Genomic DNA, 20,506 nt, shown 5'->3' on the forward strand with positions numbered 1-20,506 from the left:
CTGGAGGACGCTGCTCTAAGCAGGAACTGGAGTACAAGAGAGAACGTACATGGAAAGGGGAAAACAAGAACACAACTGTTTAAAAGGAAAATACCTTCTATGTTCCAAGATTTGTGCCAGGTCTCATATCTATGTTGTCCTATTTACCTCTCAGGGCAAGACTCTGAGTGGTTTATTACCATATTTCTTCTATGAGGAATCCCAGTCTCAGGGAGGTCAACTTCCCCAGGAACACTAAGTCATAGTAGTGGAGGCAGGATATGAACACAGGTATCTGTGATTCCCAAACCCAGTTTGTTGTGTTATTTTTACTCACCTTTTATTTATGGCAGAGAATACCACTTTCTCAATTTTTTTAGCATTAAGTTAAAGATTTAAAATAAATTTTCATTAAGGGAAAAATGCTAGATGATAGTAGAGATTTGATATAAAGATGAAGTAATACTAGTAGCTATAATGCCTGGTTTGGGAAATACTGCTTCAAATATTCTGACATCAGTTTTTCCAGTTTAGCCTGACTACAAAATACAAAGAAAAAGAGGACTCTGGAAAATTAAGCGAAATATGTATGAATTCTCTTGTGCTCTGTTAGGTGGGTAACCTCATGTGTTACGATAGGAAAATCACATAGATCTTTTCAAATAAAAGAAGGTTGTGATTGTAAAATCCAGAGGAAAACCCCAGGTACAGCCTATCCGAATAAAGGATAAAGTTTCCAAGATATGCACACAGAGTGGCCGAGGGGAAGTGACCCAGTGAGTCAGGACCAGGCTGTGGGCCAGGCAAGGGGTTTACAGGCCTGTTTGGGAAGAACTATCACCGTCCATTTAGTGATAGGAGGAAGATCTTTGCGGTAGCGTCAAAATAAGAAATGGGCAAGACTCAAAAGAAAATAGGAAAGTAACCATGACACCTGGATAGCTGCATAGCAGACTCAGCACCAGATGATTTACAAGTAAGAGCTCACTTGTCTTCCCCATCAGCACAGCCAGGAAAGCTATTACTAGTCACAGTTCATAGGGGAGAAAGCAGAGACTCTACGATGGCCAACAACTTGCCCAGGGGCCAGTGATCAAGTCACGGTTTGACATAGGGCCACCAGTTCCCAGCCCACGATCCTTCCCCCGCACCGCATGCCTTTCTTGGGTTAGCCTTCTCAACCCCGTAACAACAACTTTCACTTTCTCACTTTTCATATCTCTAGCCCTGTAGGCCACAGCCAGCCTCTGAGAAAGCAAGGGGAACGCTCACTGGGGCTGCCTCTGTCCTCCTGGGCTCTAGTGCTGCAGCCCTTAGAGGCACATACGTGCCCCCATGTCCACCACTGCACAGAGGGCTTTGTAGTGCCCGACTGGGCCCAAAAAAGGAACATTAGGCCTGGGGCAGGAATCTATATATATGTATATGTATAATACATGCATATGGTGCTCATCGCATCTCAAACACTAGGTTTAGAAAAATCTACAGGGCATTCATACACCTTTCCCACTTCTGCTCATGACTTGCCCCCAAATGCAAAAGTACCACCCACTTCCAGGAATAGTGGAAGAAACTTTCTCCATTCCTACAGTTAGGAGAGATGAAATTATGACAGTGGGGACCATACAGGTGAATTCGTTTCCAGCAGGATCCTTGGAGAGGTCCTTAATGAATGCTTTGGCTGTGCTCTCTCTGATTGAGGTCTGGCTTCTGCCTCCCTGGGGGCCACATTAAGTGCCAGCACATGGCTGCTCCATAAACAGTGGCTAAGTGGAGCTGGCTTTGTATCCATGGACTTTAAGGATTGCACTCCCAGATCTCTGCGACTCCGCCAGGAAAGGTGCCTGTTGTATTTGTGGACAGGGCTGTCTTTGGGGGTTTCCTCAGGGCTTTACACTAGCTCACTGTCCGAGGGTGCGCTTGTAGTCATTCTCATCAGTGGAAATGCCCACCTGCCAGTAGAAGTTATCTGGAACCGCGAAAGAACACTACCCCCATCTGCGGTGTTGCTTCTGCCTAGTCAGTTCCCCTTTCTGTCTTTGAGCCTCGGTCCTGAGATTATTTCTCACTTTATGTGGAGTCAGAAGGCCCGGGGAGCTGGCAAAGGCTCCTTTTCGTTTCTTCTTAACCCCTTGCTCTTGTGTTCCTCTGGAATGCTGCTGTGCTTGTGTGTCTGGTCTCCAGGAGCTGTGGAGGATGGGCACTGGTGACAGGTATGTCCTTATGAAGCCCATAATCTGGGAGAGGGGTTCAAGAGGAGCTGTATCTGGGGAAGATGTGCAGAGGTGGGGCTGACGGCTGGCAAGGAGAGGAGAGGGCAAGGTACATGCTTGAAACCTTTGACCACCAGGCATGACTCACAGACTATGTGCCGGAAGTGGGATATTACAAAAATTAAGCTTTTCTGGTCAGATCCCTGTGTCTGCTTGAGTGAACCAGGAGAGAGGACAGGCAGGAAATAGAAAATGCCACTTACCAAATAGCTGGCAGCTGCTCTTGGCCTTGGGGTGCTGGAGGCTCCTTGCAGCCCTGCTCTAGAAGTTGTCCAAGGATATTGGCCCTGCCTGAGCCCCAGTATGAGTGGAAAATCTAGAGAAGGGAGGCAATATCCATGACTTCTCTGCGGTGGTTCTGCTTTTTCTGTTTGGCTTTCCTTCTCTGGCACCTTTTCCTGTGATTTCTTCCCACCCAACTGCCCCGTCCCTACATTAGAGACTAATTGCTCATTTAGAAAGAAATATTCTTAGGTCCAAAAAGAGCCCAGGCGGTGGTTTAACATGAACCCCACACTCTGAACACATTTGCATTTGCAAATAGGCCTAAAATATTGCCTCTCTTAATAGTAAGGCAGGTTTTGGAGAGACAGGTGAAAATAATTTTTGGCCAAGGGAACTTCCCACTCCTCTCATATTGTAATACTAAGGAGATAGCTTGCTCCTCTTACAAATAACTTCAATCTTGGGACTAAGTCTCTGGACTAAAATGAGTGTATTTATGTGTTCACATTTGCAATTCTAATTATGTGTGCTGTTTGCCTCTACAGATATCATTAATGTTATTTATGTGAGCTAACTGTATAAAGGAAGCTTTTATGAATCTCTGTTCATTCATGTATTCAGGATATGTTTGTTGAAGGCTTACTATGTCCTGGGTACTGCATTTTGAATAAGGAGCATAAAAGACATAAAGGAAAGCTGTACTCTTGAAGCTTCTATTTTACCAGTAGGAAAATTATGCTAGTTATGTAATCACATTAACATGACTTTTGATAACAGTACTTGAAAGGAAAGGAGATAGTTCTATGTGACTATGCTGACTGGTTAGTTGCTATGTCTTTGTTTTTGATATTTTGAACATTCTATAATCCCCGAACACTGGATGCCCCTTCCTGGGTGGAGATGAAGACAGGATTTATGAAATTGAGCTAGGGTGAGAAGGAAAAAAACCATGAAAGATGAAAAGATGATTCTTTAGGAGAAAAATCAAGGTTCAAACACCATGTTCCAAAAATCAGGTCGATATAGGGCTTGAGGTTCGGTATCTGTGGGCCCGGAGATTGAGGCTGTGAGGTCCTAGAAGAAGAGCAAAGTCATGTCACAAATGTGATTCTTTTCTGAGTTCCTGTCCTATTAATGCAAATTAACTTGAATTTAATTCCTAATGGCAAATAGCAAGCAACAAAAACAACCCCATTTTTACCCCGCAGCCAACATTTTCATTTCAACTTGGGCTTTCAAAAAAAAATACCTTGACCCAAAGGATGAGTAATGTGGGAATTTCAAACTCTTGGAGTAGGGCCTTGCACACAGAATGGGGAAAGGGGGCTGTCCCTCAAACTGTGCCCTTACAACATTGCTTTTCTCTCTTTGACCGTGATTCTGATTCTGAGACAAGAAAGGGGCCAGGATGGACATGGCTACCCTCTGGTGAGCTCTGAGGGCCTCATTCCTGGCAGACAGAGCCCTTAAGCGGATATGCACAGACCTGGACAGGCATCCAAAAAACTTCGCGTGGCACTTACTTTTAGGCATGTTTGTTTTGTTGTTTAGCAAAACAGAAAAAATGGCCGTGATAACTATCAAAATGATCCCTGACTCTGAAAGTTCTGATTCTAGAGACAGCTAAGAGAACCGGGTATCTGTCTTGTACACAAACGTGCTGTTGGGGGACAGGAAGAACAAATGCTCTCACCATGCTGTTCCTCTTCTGGGCCAGTGAGGGGAATGTACTCTCAATATTAAGACTTTAGTTACTGCAAAATCAGAGGTTGAGTGAAGGCATCACCCGGTGCCGTGTGAATCTGCTCAGGCCTTTCTTCTTTAAACCTGTGCAACTTTGACTCTGCTGCCCTCATTTCTGTATGGAAATGCCGTGCTCCCAAATAGGTGAGGGCAAGATTAGCTACTGAAAGGAAACAAAAATTAGATAAGAAAATTCTCTGCAGATGGAGGTCAGAGGAGGCTTTGCTCCAAGGAGAGATGGGAAACCGACTCAGACAGATAATCCAGGCTGCACTAGAAGGAGATGGGCTGCAGAGAAATCTCCAGGGAAGGAGAGCTCAGGGTGCGTAGCACATAGCCATAGCCAGCCATTCCTGTGTCCGCCAGACTCGTGGAAGGATCCCTGCTCCCGCCGAGGCATCGCTCATTCCCAGTGCTTGTCATTCCCAGCGCTGGTCGCTGGCTCCTCCTGTTCGTCTCAGCTGCATGAGCCGTTCCTATTGGCTTCCTTGGCCATGCTGAGAGCAGTCTTTTCCCCCGGGCCACAGACAAGCTTATTTTCTTTAAACTTTCATCACATCATTTTTCTCTTTCCAAACTATGAACCCCAAATTCCCAATTTTCTATTGAATCAAATGTAAACTCCTTATCTGTCTTTCTAAATCCCATTAAACTCTTCTGTTCTACTTAAAAATAATTAATTTCCCATTTTTTTCTCAAAGTCAACCTCTTCTCCAGTCCATTCACCTTTTCTACTTTTATCCTAAGGAAACACCATGGGCATCCCTCCATTTCCATATGTCCTTAGAAATGATTGCATTTGGTTGTGTTTCAGAAATTTGCTGCAGTAGTGGAGAGGACTTTGAGCGTTCCTAACACAAAGAAATGATAATAGTTTGAGGTGGTAGTTATACCAGTTATCCCGATTTGATCATTGCATGTTGTATAAGTGTGTTAAAATATCACATTGCATCTCACAAAGATTTGGGGATGTAGCTCTGTGTTAAGGCCCTGGGTTCAATCCTAATGTGTAAGGTAAAAACAGGAAGAGAGAAAACCTTATCCTTGTACTTTATGTCCTCTTCTGGGGAGAAGGTTAGTGCATTTTCAGTTGCACACAGGATAATTGTATCCTGTTAGGCAGGTGTATAATCTTACTGTCTTTATTTGGAGATTTAGATGGTTTACAGAGTTGTTTACGGATTTCAAGTTGTTTACGGGTGGACTCATGATGGTTAATTTTATGTGCAACTTGGCTAAGCTATAGTATGGCACCCAAATACTTGGTCAGACACCAGTGTAAATGTTTCTGTGAAGGTATTATTAAATATGCGATTTACATTTAAATCAGTAGGCTTTGAGTAAAGCAGACTACCTTCTATAACGTAGGTTGCAGAACTATATATATATATATATATAGTAAATTTCATTTTTATTAGAATTCATATTCACATGTATGTACAAGTATAAGAGAGGATCTGGAAATTATGCACACTAAACCAACAGTAGGCACTATTTTCCAAGGACTGATATAGGATTTGAGGTAAAGAAATGGGCATATGTTTCTTTTTATCTGTATAATTTCTATGATTGATTTTTTCCCTCATAAATGTGTTTCTTACCTATGTCTTCTATTCCATAGGAAGAGCCTAATTTTCTCTATCTTAACTTTATTTTAGTTAAGAGGCTCAGTTATCATTTTATTTCTCACTCTTCACCTACAGCTCTGCTCTAGAACTAGCAATGTATTCTGCGTTAGAAGCATAGCTGTTCCATGACCACTCTCCCTTCATCCTGCAGGGAAGTGTGCAGAATGAGATTAAGAACAATGTAACCTGTTTGAGATTCAATGTCTTATAATAACTAAATTTAGTAACACTCACAACAAGAAAAATTTTAGGAAAAAGTTACCGAAGAATATCAAACTCGTAAAAAACGGTGAACACAGGGTTAGTCCTATGCCTTTATGTGTGTACATATATACATGCATCAAGAATGTGGCTGAAATATTTAACAGTTAAGCTCAGTCAACACTTCAAAGTGGTTCACCAGCTGGCAGTAGTTTTTCGATCCCACCACTGTGGATGCAGCATAGTGTGTTTTGAAAATCTGTTTCATTTCTAGGGAAGACTTGTTGGAAGCTTGCAAAACCTTTCAAGGGCAGAGGCAGAGGCCACCACATAGAGTTCTAGGCAGCTAGCAATTGTTAAAGGAGGGGAGCAACTCTCAAAGGAAAGCTGTGACTGCTGTGGCCCAGGTTGAAAAGTTCATTAGTAGAAGTATCAGAATGAGTGGACTTAGGTGGAGCCCATACGGGGCAGGGCTTCATCTGCTCTAATAGAAATTGACTGTTGCAGTCACTGACATGCTTGGATCTCTTTGTTCCTTCCACCAGGGTAGTTCTGAGACCAAGTCTAAGCCACCTGTCAAGGCCCAGCTCAAATACCACCAGCAGCTCTCCACCCTTCAGGGCTGTAGAAGTCCTGAATCATCAGTAGTCAGCTACACAGACTCTCCCAGACACAAGGGATCCTCTGAATGCACCATACTGTCTACTACATAAAATGAAAGGAAAGGACTCAGGATCTGTGATAATAATGTGGTTCCAGGGGTTCTCCTTTAATTTTCCTTTTTCCTGGGAATGTAATGAGAATCTCAGGGGTTAAACTTAGAAGCTAAGGAGCTGAACCACACAACCAGTTCAAGAATCCCCCCTGAAATGTCTCTTCTGCATTATTACCCTGCTTTTGCTCGAGCAGTGCTGGTGATGGGGAGCTCATTACCTCGCAAGAAAGTCCAGTCCTTGGTTGTTGCTCTTTATCAAAAGCTTTCATCTGCTGGAACTGAAATCTTGCTCCCTGTGACTTCCAGTTTTTTAGAACTGTTTACCCTTCAGTAAGAGCATGTGTGCCTTCTCATGAAGGGCCCTTAAATGTGTGCACATGACCATCATATAGTTGTAGTCTTCTTCAGGTTCATTAACCCCGGTCTTGTTAATCTTCCTCATTTGACCTAATTTCAGTATTCCCTAGTGAGTTGCACTGCCCTTTCACTTAATAAACTCTAACTTCATCAGTGTCAGTCAAGTACAACCAGCCTCACCAAACGTGATACCACAGTGATGTGGTCTGATTAGCACAGAATACAGCGAGTGCATTTTATGGTAAGACTGAATTAATTGTGCTGGAGGTGTGGCTCAGTGCTGGAGCATTTGCCTTTCATGGGTGAGTTTGGTGCCCAGCAGCCCCCACCCAAGAGAGGATTGAACTTACTTTGGTTAGTCACGCTACACTAACATTCCTGTGATGTTATATTTACCGTGCATAAGCTATTTCTCTACAGCCTCCTGTCCCTCTTACACAATTGTTATTTTAAAACTTAACTGTGGATCTTTAACTTAGCCTCATTGACATTCATTTAGTTCATAATAATCTTTCTTTTGAGGTTTTGTGAATATTTATTCAGCTGACTGACCTTTGGCTTTTTGTTTGTTTGGTTGTTTCGTTTTTGGGGGCAGGGTCTCGCTATGCAGTTTAGGCTGCTTTGAACTCATTGTGTAGCCCAGGCTGGCCTCATCATCTGCACATTTGAAAACAGAAGTATTATTTTGTTGTTTTCATTCATAGTTTTACTAACAATGTGAAAGTGAAAAACTAAAAACCAGAGATTCCTACGGCACAGTGTTATCAGTCTGTTAAGAATGATTCTTGGCTCTCAGTTGTTGAATGAATGAATGAATGAATAGATCAATACTTTGTCCTTATCCCCACATGTAATCCATCACCATATTCTGTTGACCATAATCCTATTTCATGATCCAGTGATTTATCTCCACTTCTGCTAGTACCATCTTAGATCAAACAGCCATCTCTGGTCACTTCAGTGACAACAGTGGGCAGCTGGCTGGTCTTCCCACACTAGTCTGGCTCCTTTACTGTCCATTTGCTAGGCAAAAACCAGAGGCAGTTTTTCAAAATGCAGACCTGATTAGGCTGTTTCTCTGCCATGGCTCACACTGGTTTCAGAACAAAGCCCCAAAGGGGCTGGGGATTTAGCTCAGCGGCAAAGTGCCTGCCTGGCAAGCGCAAGGTCGTGAGTTCGGTTCCTGGTACCAGAGAAAAACCAAAACCAAAAAAAAAAAAAGAACAAAGCCCCAGATCCTCAACTGACCAATAAGGCAGGTATGGTCTGGCCCCTGTTGACCTCTTCAGCTTTGTCTCCGCCTCGCTCTGTGTTTAGCCTGATTGATTTGTACCTTCAGGTACAAATGCCATCCTGCCTCAGTGCATTTTATATGCTATTTCCTTTGCATAGAATCCTTCCTACCCACCACCCTCCCCCAACCCTTTACTACTTAGCACCTACTAGATCTGTTTGGTTTACATATTGGTGTATCACAAACAACCCTCAAATGTAACAGCTTAAAGCAATAAGTATTTCCTCTGTTGCAGTGCTGTAGGTCAGTCAGGAATTTGAGCAGATCTCAGAGTGTTTCTTCTCTTCACGGCCATCAGCTGAAGTACCTTCATGGTATTGAGTGGATGGATGGGCTGGTCTAGAGACACACTGTTTAGACACATACTGTATACTTCAGTGGGCACCAAGCACAGGTGGCTTTGATCTCTTGGAATGTGGCTAGTCCTAAATGAGGCTATGTTTTAAGTGTAAAATACAAGATTTTTGAAGATTTAGTACAAAAAAGAATTTAAAACATCCATTAGTAACTTTTATATTGATTATATGTTGATATTATAATATCTTAGATATATTGGATTAAAATATATTATTAGAATTAATGTCACCTATTTCTTTTTAATTTGTTACCATGGCTTCTAGAAATTTTCAAATATGGCTTGCATTCATGGCTTCCATTGTATTACTATGAGACAAGGCTGAACTAGAGCTGGGATCACGCAGCTTTTTCTATAAAAGGCCAGATGGAAAATGCTTTTAGCTTCGCAAGCCATAGTAGCCTTTGTCACAGATGTTCAGCTCTGCCACTGTGGTGTGACAGCAGCAATAGATGTAACTGAATGAGTCTGGCTGTGTTCCAATAGAACTTTCTTGAGCAGCTGTCCTCCACGATAGTCTACTAGTGTGCCGCCCCTCCTTGGATCTAGCTAACTGTGGACTGAAACCTCTAAAAACGATGAGCTCAGATAAAGCTCTCTTCCTTTAAATTGTGGATATTAGGTTTTTTGTCCCAGTAATAGAAAGTGACTAAAACACATACTAATTTTTTAAAGATACGAAAGAAAGAACAGAAAAAAATAGGAGGAAGCCAGATTTGGTCTGCAGGCTGCAGTTTGCTGACCCCTGGTCTGGAGGACCCAGGTTATATTCGCATGTTTGGGAGCATGGCAGAGATGGCTGGGAGGCTGCGCTGAGCTGGGACCATTGACCCAAACTTACGCATGGCCTTTCCTGCCTTGTGGAGTTGGAGTAACAGAATATCTTACATGGAGAGCTTAAGTCCCCAAAAAATATATTTCAAGAGAGGCAGGTAGATTTTGCAAGTCTTCTTATGATCTAGTTTCAAAACTCCCAAAATATTCTTGCTACTTCATTCTATTAATTAAAAAGTCACTAAGGGCCAGCTTGGATTGAAGGAGAGGAGCTCAGACTCCACTCTTCATGGGAGTAGTAAAGAGTATATGCCCCCCTTTAACCTACCACGTCATTCCCTAAATCTCACTTTAGACTGGTCCCATGGCTAGGACCTCAAAGTACCAAGATACTCACTTTTCTCTTTTGTTGTGCTTATCATACTTATAATTCACATTTATTTATAGGATCATTTGATCTTTGTCTTGCCCCTCTACTGAACTGTATACAACCAAGAGGAGCTGTGTCTGGTTTTTCTCATCTCTGGATTCCCAACGCCAAGCACAGTGACTGACTCAATAAATAAATATTAGTTGAACTACTAAACACACAAATGATTAATAACTGTTCTCGTATTGATTGTATTGCTTTCACATTTCTCTATATTGCTCCACAGCTTTCTTAAAATTCAGATGCATCCAATTGCCTTCTTATTTTGGAGTGCAGAAACTGTCTTTTTAAAAAGGGAAATGAGTTTACCCTATTCCTCCTCCCATGTCTCAAGGAAACTAATAGTTGCTCTACATATATAGCTACAGGTTCTGGGCCTCTGAGAAGCACTTCATGCAGCACGTCACACCCAGGGGTGAGCCAAGGCCTCAGGCAGCTGGTGTTCCTACTGGACCCCACTCTCCTCCCACCAGTGGATGCATCCATCCAGCAAGCCTGGCTTGTCCAGCCACAAAAATGCACTGGCAGAGGCAACTGGCCATGCCCTACTGCTGTAGACCTAGTCTTTCCTCCATGGAGTTTGTGGCATCTCCTATTTTGCTTGAAGTCAGGATTCCACGTGCCCTGGGAGATAAGTGTTGCTGCCTTTCTCTTGACTTATCGTTCTTCATGGACATGCTTTCTTTTTAGTACTGGATGAGAGACCACAACCTACACATCCTTTTATCTCTCAAAACCTTTAGGACTAACTTGATGGTGAATATACCCAGTAAATGTTTGCCTAAAAGACATTTGAATGCATAACCTTCCCGAGATACCAGCTAATGAATCAGCAGTTCTCATGGCATTCTGAGTGCCACTAAAGTTCCAGACAAAGTTGTGAGATACTTAGATACTTAGATACTTCTCCCTGCAGTAGAAACTACCTTGGGACCCTTCTCTCGCTTCCTGTTTTATCATGTCTTCACTTCCCTGTCTCACCGAATTTCTGGCCACCACCACCTCATATGCCCTCATCTACCTTTTGCCCCTACTAGATCCCACATGTTCCTTCAGATCTGAAACACTAAAGATATTTTTTCCGTTTTTCTATTGCAAGATCCCTATTTCCACAGAGCGCTTCTAGGTGTGCCTGAACCCCATCACTACCAGGAATCTGATTACCTGTCTGGGGTTAGATCAGAGAAGAGCTCTCTCTGCCTGGAATGTGGTAGGTTTCCAAGCAATGCTTGTGGAATGAATGGCAGCTCAGAATAGCCATGTAACACTTTGACCCTCTACCCAAATCCCAACCTGAGTGTCCCACTGTAATTCCGGGAACCACCGTCATGCCTGGGCCTGGAGATGCTGGCTCTGGGAGCAGATGGAAGCTGACATTCCTGCTTGCTTCTGCAACCCAGCTCTTCAGCTGGCTGGCACTTTAAAAGGGGCTCTGCCGGTGTGAACTATAAATTAATGGAGCTGGATGATTTCAATCTCAACTCTACCATTTACAAGCTGGATAACCAAGGGCAAGTTGCCTAACCTCTTTCAAACACTGGCTCTTCATCTGTGATATGGGGGCGAGTAGTCTCATCTCATCATGAGGGACAACAGTGCAATTAATGTCTCACCCAACTCTTACTAATGTTCTACAATGGGCTGAGCATGTAAAGTGAAAATGATGTACACCAAGAGCTCTTTGGTTTCTTGAATGAAAGTATTTATGTGAAGCCTACTTTCTTTAGGTTTTTGACTGGTTCACCTGCCTCACAGATCTTATTCTATTCATAGCTGACAGAAACCTCCTCTCAGAGAATCCCCCTATAAACTCTTAGGTTCTTTCCTCTCCCATTCCCCTTTTTACACACTCCCTCTAAAAGTAAGTGTTTCCATTTCTTGGCTCTCTGGAGAAAGCCATGACTTGTGGTTGGGGGTGGGAGTTTGTTCCTGAGGAAACAGTGACGTTTCTACTCCTCTTGTGAGGCAACAACTTCAGAGGAAGTGCGTTTCTAACTCAGCCCTTGCCTCCTCACCTGCATCCCACGCCGTCACATCATCGCTAGGGCTGAGGGGCATTCTTCACATGGGACGTTTATACTGTATAATAGAGGATCGTGTCAATGTTAAGTATTTAACATCCTATTTTAATAAGGTTGCTGACAAACTAAGTGTCCAAAATATTTTCCAGGATAGTGTGCAGTCTTTAAATTAATGTTAGTGATATTCCTTGGAAGGACTGTCACTGCTGGGCCAGGCTAGGATGTTGAGGAGGGATATGACTGCTATCCTGGAATCTTCAAAGAAAGATGCAGGCTGAAGTGTGGTAGGCTTTCTCTGGATAGTTTCAGAGGACAAAGCCAGTATCAGTGAGAGGAAGTGAAAAAAGACCATTTCTAACCCAGGGGAAGAGAGTTTCCAAAGAGAAAAAACTAAAACACTACTGACTTCCAGGTCAGGAGCAGTGCCCTCCCCACTGTGTGAGTTACAAGAACTATTTATCCAAGATCTCCTAGGACCATACTGATTTCTGGTAATTATTTGAATTAACGGTTATTTGTTAAGATTATAGCAAAATATAATTGCTTTCTTCTCTCTGTTTGCAATGTCATCTCAGAAAAAATTGTCTTTGGTTAGGTCAAGCAAACTAATTTTTAGGTTGCAAATAAGGAAAAATCCGTATTTTTAGATGAGAATTTAGACTCAAAGGGACCACAGTGCTCAGATTCTGTGATGAATAGGATGCTGTTAGTGATTCAGCATGAGGAAGTATACAGGAATCAACTTTCCAGGCTGAACCCTGGGGTGGTGTCAGGTTTGGCTCAACAGATAACCAGGAGCCACCACCATGCCTGGTTTAAAACCTATTGAAATTACTTCAAGGGAGAGAGCAACTGGGAGCCAGCCATTCAGTTCACATATCAAATATGTATTTCAGGGACTGAATACATTTGTGACTTTGTCATGAAGTGCTAATTTCCTATATGTAAAGGAGCTCCCTACAAATCCGTTTTTTACAAAGCCAAAGACTCAAAGTGGGCAAAAGAAATGTATAGACAGTACCTGGAAAGGGAATAGTATTTCTTATACATTGGAAAAGATATTCAGACATAATAAGGCATGTTCATTTTAAAAGGACAACCTTAATATCCATCTGCAGCGTATGGCAAAATAAGTTATTGCCCTCCAATAAAATACAGTAGAAAAGCATGAAATTGTTAGTGTGAAGATACTGTGTGCTTATACAGAACAATTCCAAGATCATGGTGAATATGCAAGGCTATGTATCGAATGCTACTATTTGTGTTTAAAAATAAAATGAGACTAGAATATAGATTTATGTGTTCATTTTGGTTGTTTTATCTGAACTAACTGCACTGAGACATAAGAAACTGGTAACAGGTAATAAAGTTGCACCTACAGAAGAAAGCTAGCAGGGCTGGGAGAGACTTGCTTTCTACTATTTATCACCTTTACTTTTTAACCTTACTTCTTATATAGGTATCATCAAGTCAGTCAACTTAATTAGAAAAGAAAGGGAAGAAGCTTAACACAGATGCTTTTAGTTCAGTGTTCTGTGCTGGGTGCTATGGGACAGAGGGAAAGGGTGTCTAGCATGGCCCAAAGGATCAAGGCCAGTTTTCAACAACTGCTCCCACCCCAAAGGAAGAAATTTCTGCTATTGGATAAAAAATAGTTGTGTATCTTCTCCTGAGCCTTGGTTTACTTCTGTCAACCAACCTGTAAATTAGTGGACAGGCTTGTGAATTAATTCATCAGTTGGGTTTTCCTTTTCACCTTAGCTGTCAAAAATCAACAAGCAAGCCAGATGTGGTAGTGGACACCACTATCCCAACCCTTGAGAGACCAAGGCAGGAAGATCATGATTTCCAGTCCACCCTCAGCTATATACTGAGATTTTGTCTCAAAACCAAACAAAATAAAATTTATACGCCAAGCTTATAGCCAACCCATTGCAAAGTAGGCAGATTTCTGTGGTAAGTGTATGCGCTGGCCTTGTCCCTGGCTCCATGTTATATTCCTGTACTTTATTTGCCTGGCTTTCCAGATGTTTCTAGTATTGGTCCTTCCCCTATTCTCAGCTTCCTTGTGAGACACTCTACCGCCATTTTGGTATAAGTTGAGTATGTTTGTGAGAGGGGAAGGAGGAGGAAAGAGAAAGAAAGGAATCAAAGATGGTGGTTAAAAAGCAATGCAGATCATTTTTTTTTTTTTGGTTCCATCATGCCGATGAAAGGAATGTGCTGGTGCAGTGGTTCTCAAAGCATTATCATGACTTGGGCAATTGTTAGACATACAAATTCACAACCTTCCTTCCTACCCAGCTAATTAAGCTCTGTGGATGAGGCCAAGGAAATTACTTCACATGCTCCTCAGGTGATTTTAACACACATTCAAGTTTGAAAATCATTGGAGGGTTGATTTCTAAACAGAAATATCTTCCATAGGTTGTATCTTAACCCCTTCAAAAGAAGTAAATAATCTCTACAGTCTCATTACCTGACGCTATCACAGTTTAATTTTTACTAATGTCACAGGCCAGTTTGGGTCAGTTGTTGGGAAAGAGCTGTTTCACCAAGTTGTTGAGCAAAGCCTCTTCTACTGTGAGTCTTTGCCATCTTTCAGACCTTTGGGTTTTTCTCTGTATCCCCTGCATCTTAGCGGCCATAGCTGGAAGTAACATCCATCTTTTCTACCCAGTTTCCTTGGTCAGAACCCAGTCACACACCTTGCTTAACTGCAGGGGAAGCTGGGAAATGTAGCCTCTCTTTGGACCTGATAGGAAAGGAAATGGCTTTGGTACGCACATAGCATTGTCTGCTTCTGCCACCCCTGGGAACCCAAGTGAATCCCAGACTCCACTTCCAGCTCATACTTTGCTGGACACTGATTTACAATTTCACTTTCTAACCATGTTTTATCTTTTCTTTTTTTGACTCTAGCACCATGGGACCAGGTATCATTCTCGTTTTGATGACCCTCCTGTACTCTGGTAAGAAACTTTTCTTGTCTGTGTAAAGTCCCAAAATCCTTCCACTATCACCCAACAGGTCTGACCAATGCAAATCCTCCTGGGGACATGGCGAGTTTTGTTCACATATGACTTACGTTGCATAATACTGTGGCCAAAAGTCTTTCCTGGAGAAGGTTCTGCTCTCATGACTAAGACCAAGTGTCCAGTGATAGTGGGCAGGCCTCACCTGAGAAAGAGCCCTCCCCTGCCACCTCACCCGCAAGGGGCCTGGATGAACAAAGTAGGGTGGACTGGCCCATGCAATGGCTCCCAGCTGAGAGTGCGTGTATATTTCCTCCACATACACCCTCTCTGGTCTTCTCTGTCCCATTTCTGGAATTCTTAGGCCCTTAGGAAACAGCTAATGGGCTTCCAAGAGCCTTCTTCTGTTATAGTGTTTGCTTCTGCCTTCCCTCTCCCATGACCACTCCCTTTCCCACTACTCCGTACCCACAGATTATAGTGACAGCTCACTAGCACCTGCAGCCCTTCAGTTAATCATGTCAGCTGGCTTACCACGAAGCTAATGAAGCTGACATTTCAGGGCCCTCCACTAGCACAAGTCCCTTCCAAATCCCCCTTAAGAGCCCACAGAGGGCCAGTCTGAGCAGCACACTCCCGTATCTTTCGATTTGATGAGATCTGAATAAGTAAGCTGTTTTAACCACAATGAGGTAAGACCACTGCCTTTGTTCTACTGCAGCTCTTCCCTCTGTCACCTTCTACTGTCTGCTGACATTGTAGTGGCCGTGAGCATTTTTATTTGAATTGGGCAACCTTTATTTACTGATCCCTCCACCCAAATGTTTTTAGAAGTATCAGACCTCACAAAACTCAGACCTTCCCTGTTTGCTGCTTCTTTTTGAGTGTCAGTTTCTTCATCTTTAAACTCTGGTGGCTGAGGCCCAGCCCTATGTCCTGTAGCTCTGTGCCTTTTAGTTTGTCCTGACCCACCCCTTCCAGATGCTCATTTTCTCCACCCAGAGCCCTGAGGTCGAAGCCACCCCAGCACGGTATGAGGCACATCAGAGGCCAGCTAAGGCTGGGGTTTGGCTACAGCACATCTAGGGCACTCTGTCTCGCTGCCTCTTGGCTAACCAGCCCCACCATGAAGTCTCTTCCTCCATGCGTTTGAACAACAGGCCCTTGGCTACTGTTCCCATGCCTGTTGTGGGTGACAAGGAGAATCCAGACTAGCATGGAGACATGCACCTCAGCTCACTGCTGTGTGGGATAAGCTTTTTGTGATTTCTGTTTGCTGCTTAACCCAGGGTTTGCTAAGTCCAAGGGTGTGAGGTGTACAGATCTCTAAGCGATCATGTCACCAACCTAGGTATAGCAGCAGCCGTCACTTCCCAGGGCCAGTGACCTGCAACCATAGCTCTTGGAGGTGTGCTGGGAAGTATGGCATGTGTGCATGCATGCGTGCATGCATGTGTGTGTGTGTATGTGTGTATGTGTCTTTGTGCCAGGTACTATTCTAAGCATTTTATAAATATTAATTCATTTAAACATCACAGTAACTTTCTGCTTTAGATCTTATGATTATTCCTCAATTTAAGATGTGAACAGGAACACAGAGAGAAGTTAAGGAATGTACTCAAGATCAACAAAGCTTCGTACCAAGTGGCAGAGCTTGGATTCACACCAACAGGATAGCTGCAGCATTCAGTCACTGGGCCATGGTATTGAGCTGCTTCTCCCAACACTTGCTAGTGAATCACTCTGAAGTGGTAGGGTTTCTCCTCCGGGACCCCAGCGGCTTTTATCACGTTGCCCTGTCCGTATTCACAAGCTCCTACCAGCCCATCTTCTGCCTTCCCTGCAGCAGACACAAGGTGTCCCTAAAGCTGCAGTCCCAGCCAGCCTCATCACAGTGACAAGCCCAGCTCCTCTGTCCAGGAAGAGAGGGAAAGGGAGGAAATCTTAGCATAGATTTTCAGAAAGGCTCAACTGAAAGACCGTTCGGCCCCCAAACTTTCTGAGTCTGCACACTGACAGTGAACAAGTGAAGCCAAGAATCCTGACCAAAATCTAGTCCAGGTGTCACTTTTACTTTTACTTTGCTTTGAAATTGCTTAGGAACTTCTTAGCTCCTGAAAAGAGAGTTATCAATATTGAAACTTTAAAAATAAGTCTTCTAAGGGATAACTATTGAAGTTCCATGGTGGTGAGAGCATAAGTGATAATATTTGGGGCAGTATAAATGTAATATGAAAAAGAAAAACAATGGCATTCATTAGACAATAACAGTACCAACTGGGCTGTGGTAGTGCAGGCCTGTCATACCAGCTCTCTGGGAGGCTGAGGCAGGAAGATCACAAGTTCAAGTCCAGCCTGAGAAACTTAGCAAGCCCCTGTCTCAAATACAAAAATAAATAAAGGGCTGGTGATAGAGCTTAGTTCAAAGTCCCTGAGTGTAACTTCCAATACCATAAGACAAACAAAATCATTGCCAGCCCTTCACATACAATTAAAAGCAACAGCAACACAGACGCCATTTGTTTTTTAAAAAAAAAAGGAATCCATTTGGATTTTACCTGTCTTCTCAGGGCACCCCTCTGCTTACCTGACTACTGAGCAGCGACCTCACACAAGGCTGGCATGCAAAGGGAGAAAGGAGAAGCAGCTGGCCCAGATAATGCACAGCAAAAATGCAGGGCTGAATTTGTTGACAGAGATTAAACAGCACAGTGAAACAATTCTGTTTCCTGCTCCCACCATGTCTTTTGTGTCCTCGCTTTGTCATTGAAATTAGACACCTTAGTGGCTGCCCTCCTCTTGAAGCTAAGATTGAGGGAGGGTTTAAGACTGAGAAGTGTAGGAGAACCAGACAGGGTTTTGCAGAATTAGGTTATGGTTTGTTCTTTGTATTTAAAGAGCTAAAAGCATTTCTAAGTGCCGTGGCCAACCTCTGTTGTTGCTATCCTGACACCCCCATAACACTTTGAAACTACAACCAGAGTGGTTTTGCATTTTTTGGAAAATAGGTAGGTCCCACATCAGGAGGGGGGCTAATTTTTCTTTTCTTATTGTGTCTGGAGATGGAGTCTTGCTGTGTTGCCCAGGCTGGTTCCAAATTCCCCGGTTTGAGTGATCCTCCTGCATAGCTGGCATTACAAGTGTCCACCACTGCACCTTGCCCAGTCTGACTTTTCATATTGTCTGTCTGAGGAGTCTCTGCATCCTAGGGCTGCTCATTTCTTTTGCACATTACCGCTGATTTAATTAATATATTTGGAGTTGTAGTTAAAGTCTTCTTCACTTTAGGATTTATATAACATTGGGTCAAACTCTCTTTCTATATCCTGTAGCAAGCTCTGCTGTATCCCCCCACATTTTTCCAGATTCCTGTGGGGAAGGCTGTCTGAAGATAATGCTTGCATGGTTACTTTTACTCTCATTTTCTGCTGTTGTAGCTAATGGTCACTAAAACCACCATAAAATCAACAGTTCAGACCTACTGGTCACAAAGAATTATCATGGAGCTCATTGATTCTATTGGAATCACTCCTTTGTGTTAAACCACTACCTTCAGAGCTTTTGAAATATATGTATGTTACCTGATAGGAAATATATGTGTGTTACCTGATAGGAAATCATCCCCAAATTTGTAGGTCATTTTAGCAGAATGTTTTTAGTAAATTCCAGGGATAATGAATGAGCTGCCAGAAAATTTACCATAGTAGAAGATGGTCACAGAATAGGGTACCTTTAGGGTTGTTTGAGAGCAAGAGCAAAAATAGTAGGGAAAAGTGCAGCGTCAAAGACAGACACACTGCTTTGGGAAAGAGCAAGAATTTAAGACTGTGACTTAGTTTTTTTGCTTTGTAAAAGGGGAATTCTTAACACTGTTTCTATAATATTACTGAGATTTTCGGTGTCAAAGGGTAATTTTTCCACATTTCTTTTAAAGATCTTAGTTTGATCTTGCAATTCCTGGAATCAGGCAATACTTCAGGCAAAAGTTGGTTTTATATACAGAGAAGAGTTGAAAAAGCAAAACGAAAAAGAAATTGGTCATTTCCATGCTATTTTCCTTGTAAGGTGGGGACAGGGAGACAATAGGAAAAACTAACATCAGAATACTTTAGATAATTTTTTTGGTAAGAATTAAAAGATAGTTTAGGGAGGGGGAAATTCATTGTCACACTGATTAGCGTGTTTGGGAAATTTGGGAATATCCCCATGCTCTTGATTTCTTGGAAGGTCCTGTAACAAGTTATTTTTGGTTTGGTGATATGGAACTTTAGCATGAGTGACTCTATTTTGATTTTTCAGGAATGGAAATAAAAACACCTGTAACTCAGTTTTTACGACCAAGATTTTGCTTTTCCAATTGACCTATCCTAAAGAGGCACTCTCTTTGCCTGGTTCTAGGATCTTAAAATTAAGGAAACATATTTAATACCCTTTAGGGAAACATTTTTAATACCTTTAATACTTTCCCTTTCTTGATTTCATTTTTATTCTTCCTTTCATTCCTAGATATATAGATGTTCTATTAAAAAATACTCAAATCTCCAAGTTATTCCTCAAATCTTAAAATCACTTTAAGGGCCTTTTAGGTCACTTTTATGACCTTTATTAGGAAGAAACAGATAAGAGAATAAAAATTAGTTATATGTAATTATGAACACAATATATATGCAAATGTTTGAAAGCTTTATTCAATATCATTTCACACATACTTTCTCAAGTTTCTAAGTGCATTCATTTGTATAATGTTTAAAATCATAATAATCCTTTGAATTAAAAATTATAATTTGTTTTATGTTTCTTTTTGTGTTTTCTTCATTTGAATGTGTTGTCCAGTTATTTTCTGTAGTTTATGGTTGCTAAGAAGCTTTCTGTATAATGGGCATTATTTTATAAATGTCCTCCATTCTTTCTTTCCTTTTTTTCTGTATTCTTCAGACAAGAAAAAGAATCAATTTGATTCTTCTGTACAGGTTTAAAAAACTTTAGACTTTAAGTTTAGCAGGCTCACTACAATGTTTCAAGATAAGGACTTATTTTCACTTACCTTGCTCAATACTTAAAGAGGTACTTTTGTTCAGAGACTCGTGTATTTCTTCAGTTTTATAGATTGCAAATTCTTCTCCTCAAATATTACTTCTTATCATCCCTTCCATTCTCTTGCTCTAAAAACTACTAGAGCTTCTCAAATTAATATTTTATGACTCTTTCTCTCTTCTCTCTTTTTTGTCTCTTCCTCTCCCCGTGTTGCCCTTTGGGTGAATGTCTCAGTCTAATGTAATTCATTAATCTTTTTAATATTATGTTTGATGTAGAATTTATTCTGTTTTTCCTAATCTCTATTTTTAATTTCTACTATTGCTGATGTTTAATCTAGACTTTATCTGTTTATTTTTTCATTTCCATTTTTATTTCCAGAACTGTTAACATATTCATAAACATATTATGATTGCATTTCTCCTATTTTTAATGTTTCATAATTTTTGTACTTTTTAATAAATTACATCCTCTTATTTTTGAGGATCCTAAGTACTTTTAT

General features: G+C 41.8%; 1 protein-coding gene across 4 annotated transcripts in view; it reads left to right on the plus strand.

Annotated features, from left to right (window-relative positions):
• The window catches only part of Cd86 (CD86 molecule), a 60,948-nt gene that overhangs the window by 18,439 nt on the left and 22,003 nt on the right, over positions 1–20,506 (plus strand). For 2 of the 4 annotated variants that reach the window (XM_013515236.1, XM_013515234.1), the window contains one exon: positions 14,918–14,967. In XM_013515236.1, the coding sequence (XP_013370690.1) occupies positions 14,922–14,967 (46 nt within the window). In that variant the 5' untranslated portion in view covers positions 14,918–14,921. Of the gene's footprint in view, positions 1–2,056; positions 2,193–13,855; positions 13,952–14,917; positions 14,968–20,506 lie in introns of those variants that run through there. The other 2 variants (XM_013515233.1, XM_013515237.1) reach the window with 2 other exon arrangements.

This window comes from Chinchilla lanigera, unplaced genomic scaffold, assembly GCF_000276665.1.
Source record: "Chinchilla lanigera isolate Chin_1 unplaced genomic scaffold, ChiLan1.0 scaffold00026, whole genome shotgun sequence".
Taxonomy (NCBI): domain Eukaryota; kingdom Metazoa; phylum Chordata; class Mammalia; order Rodentia; family Chinchillidae; genus Chinchilla; species Chinchilla lanigera.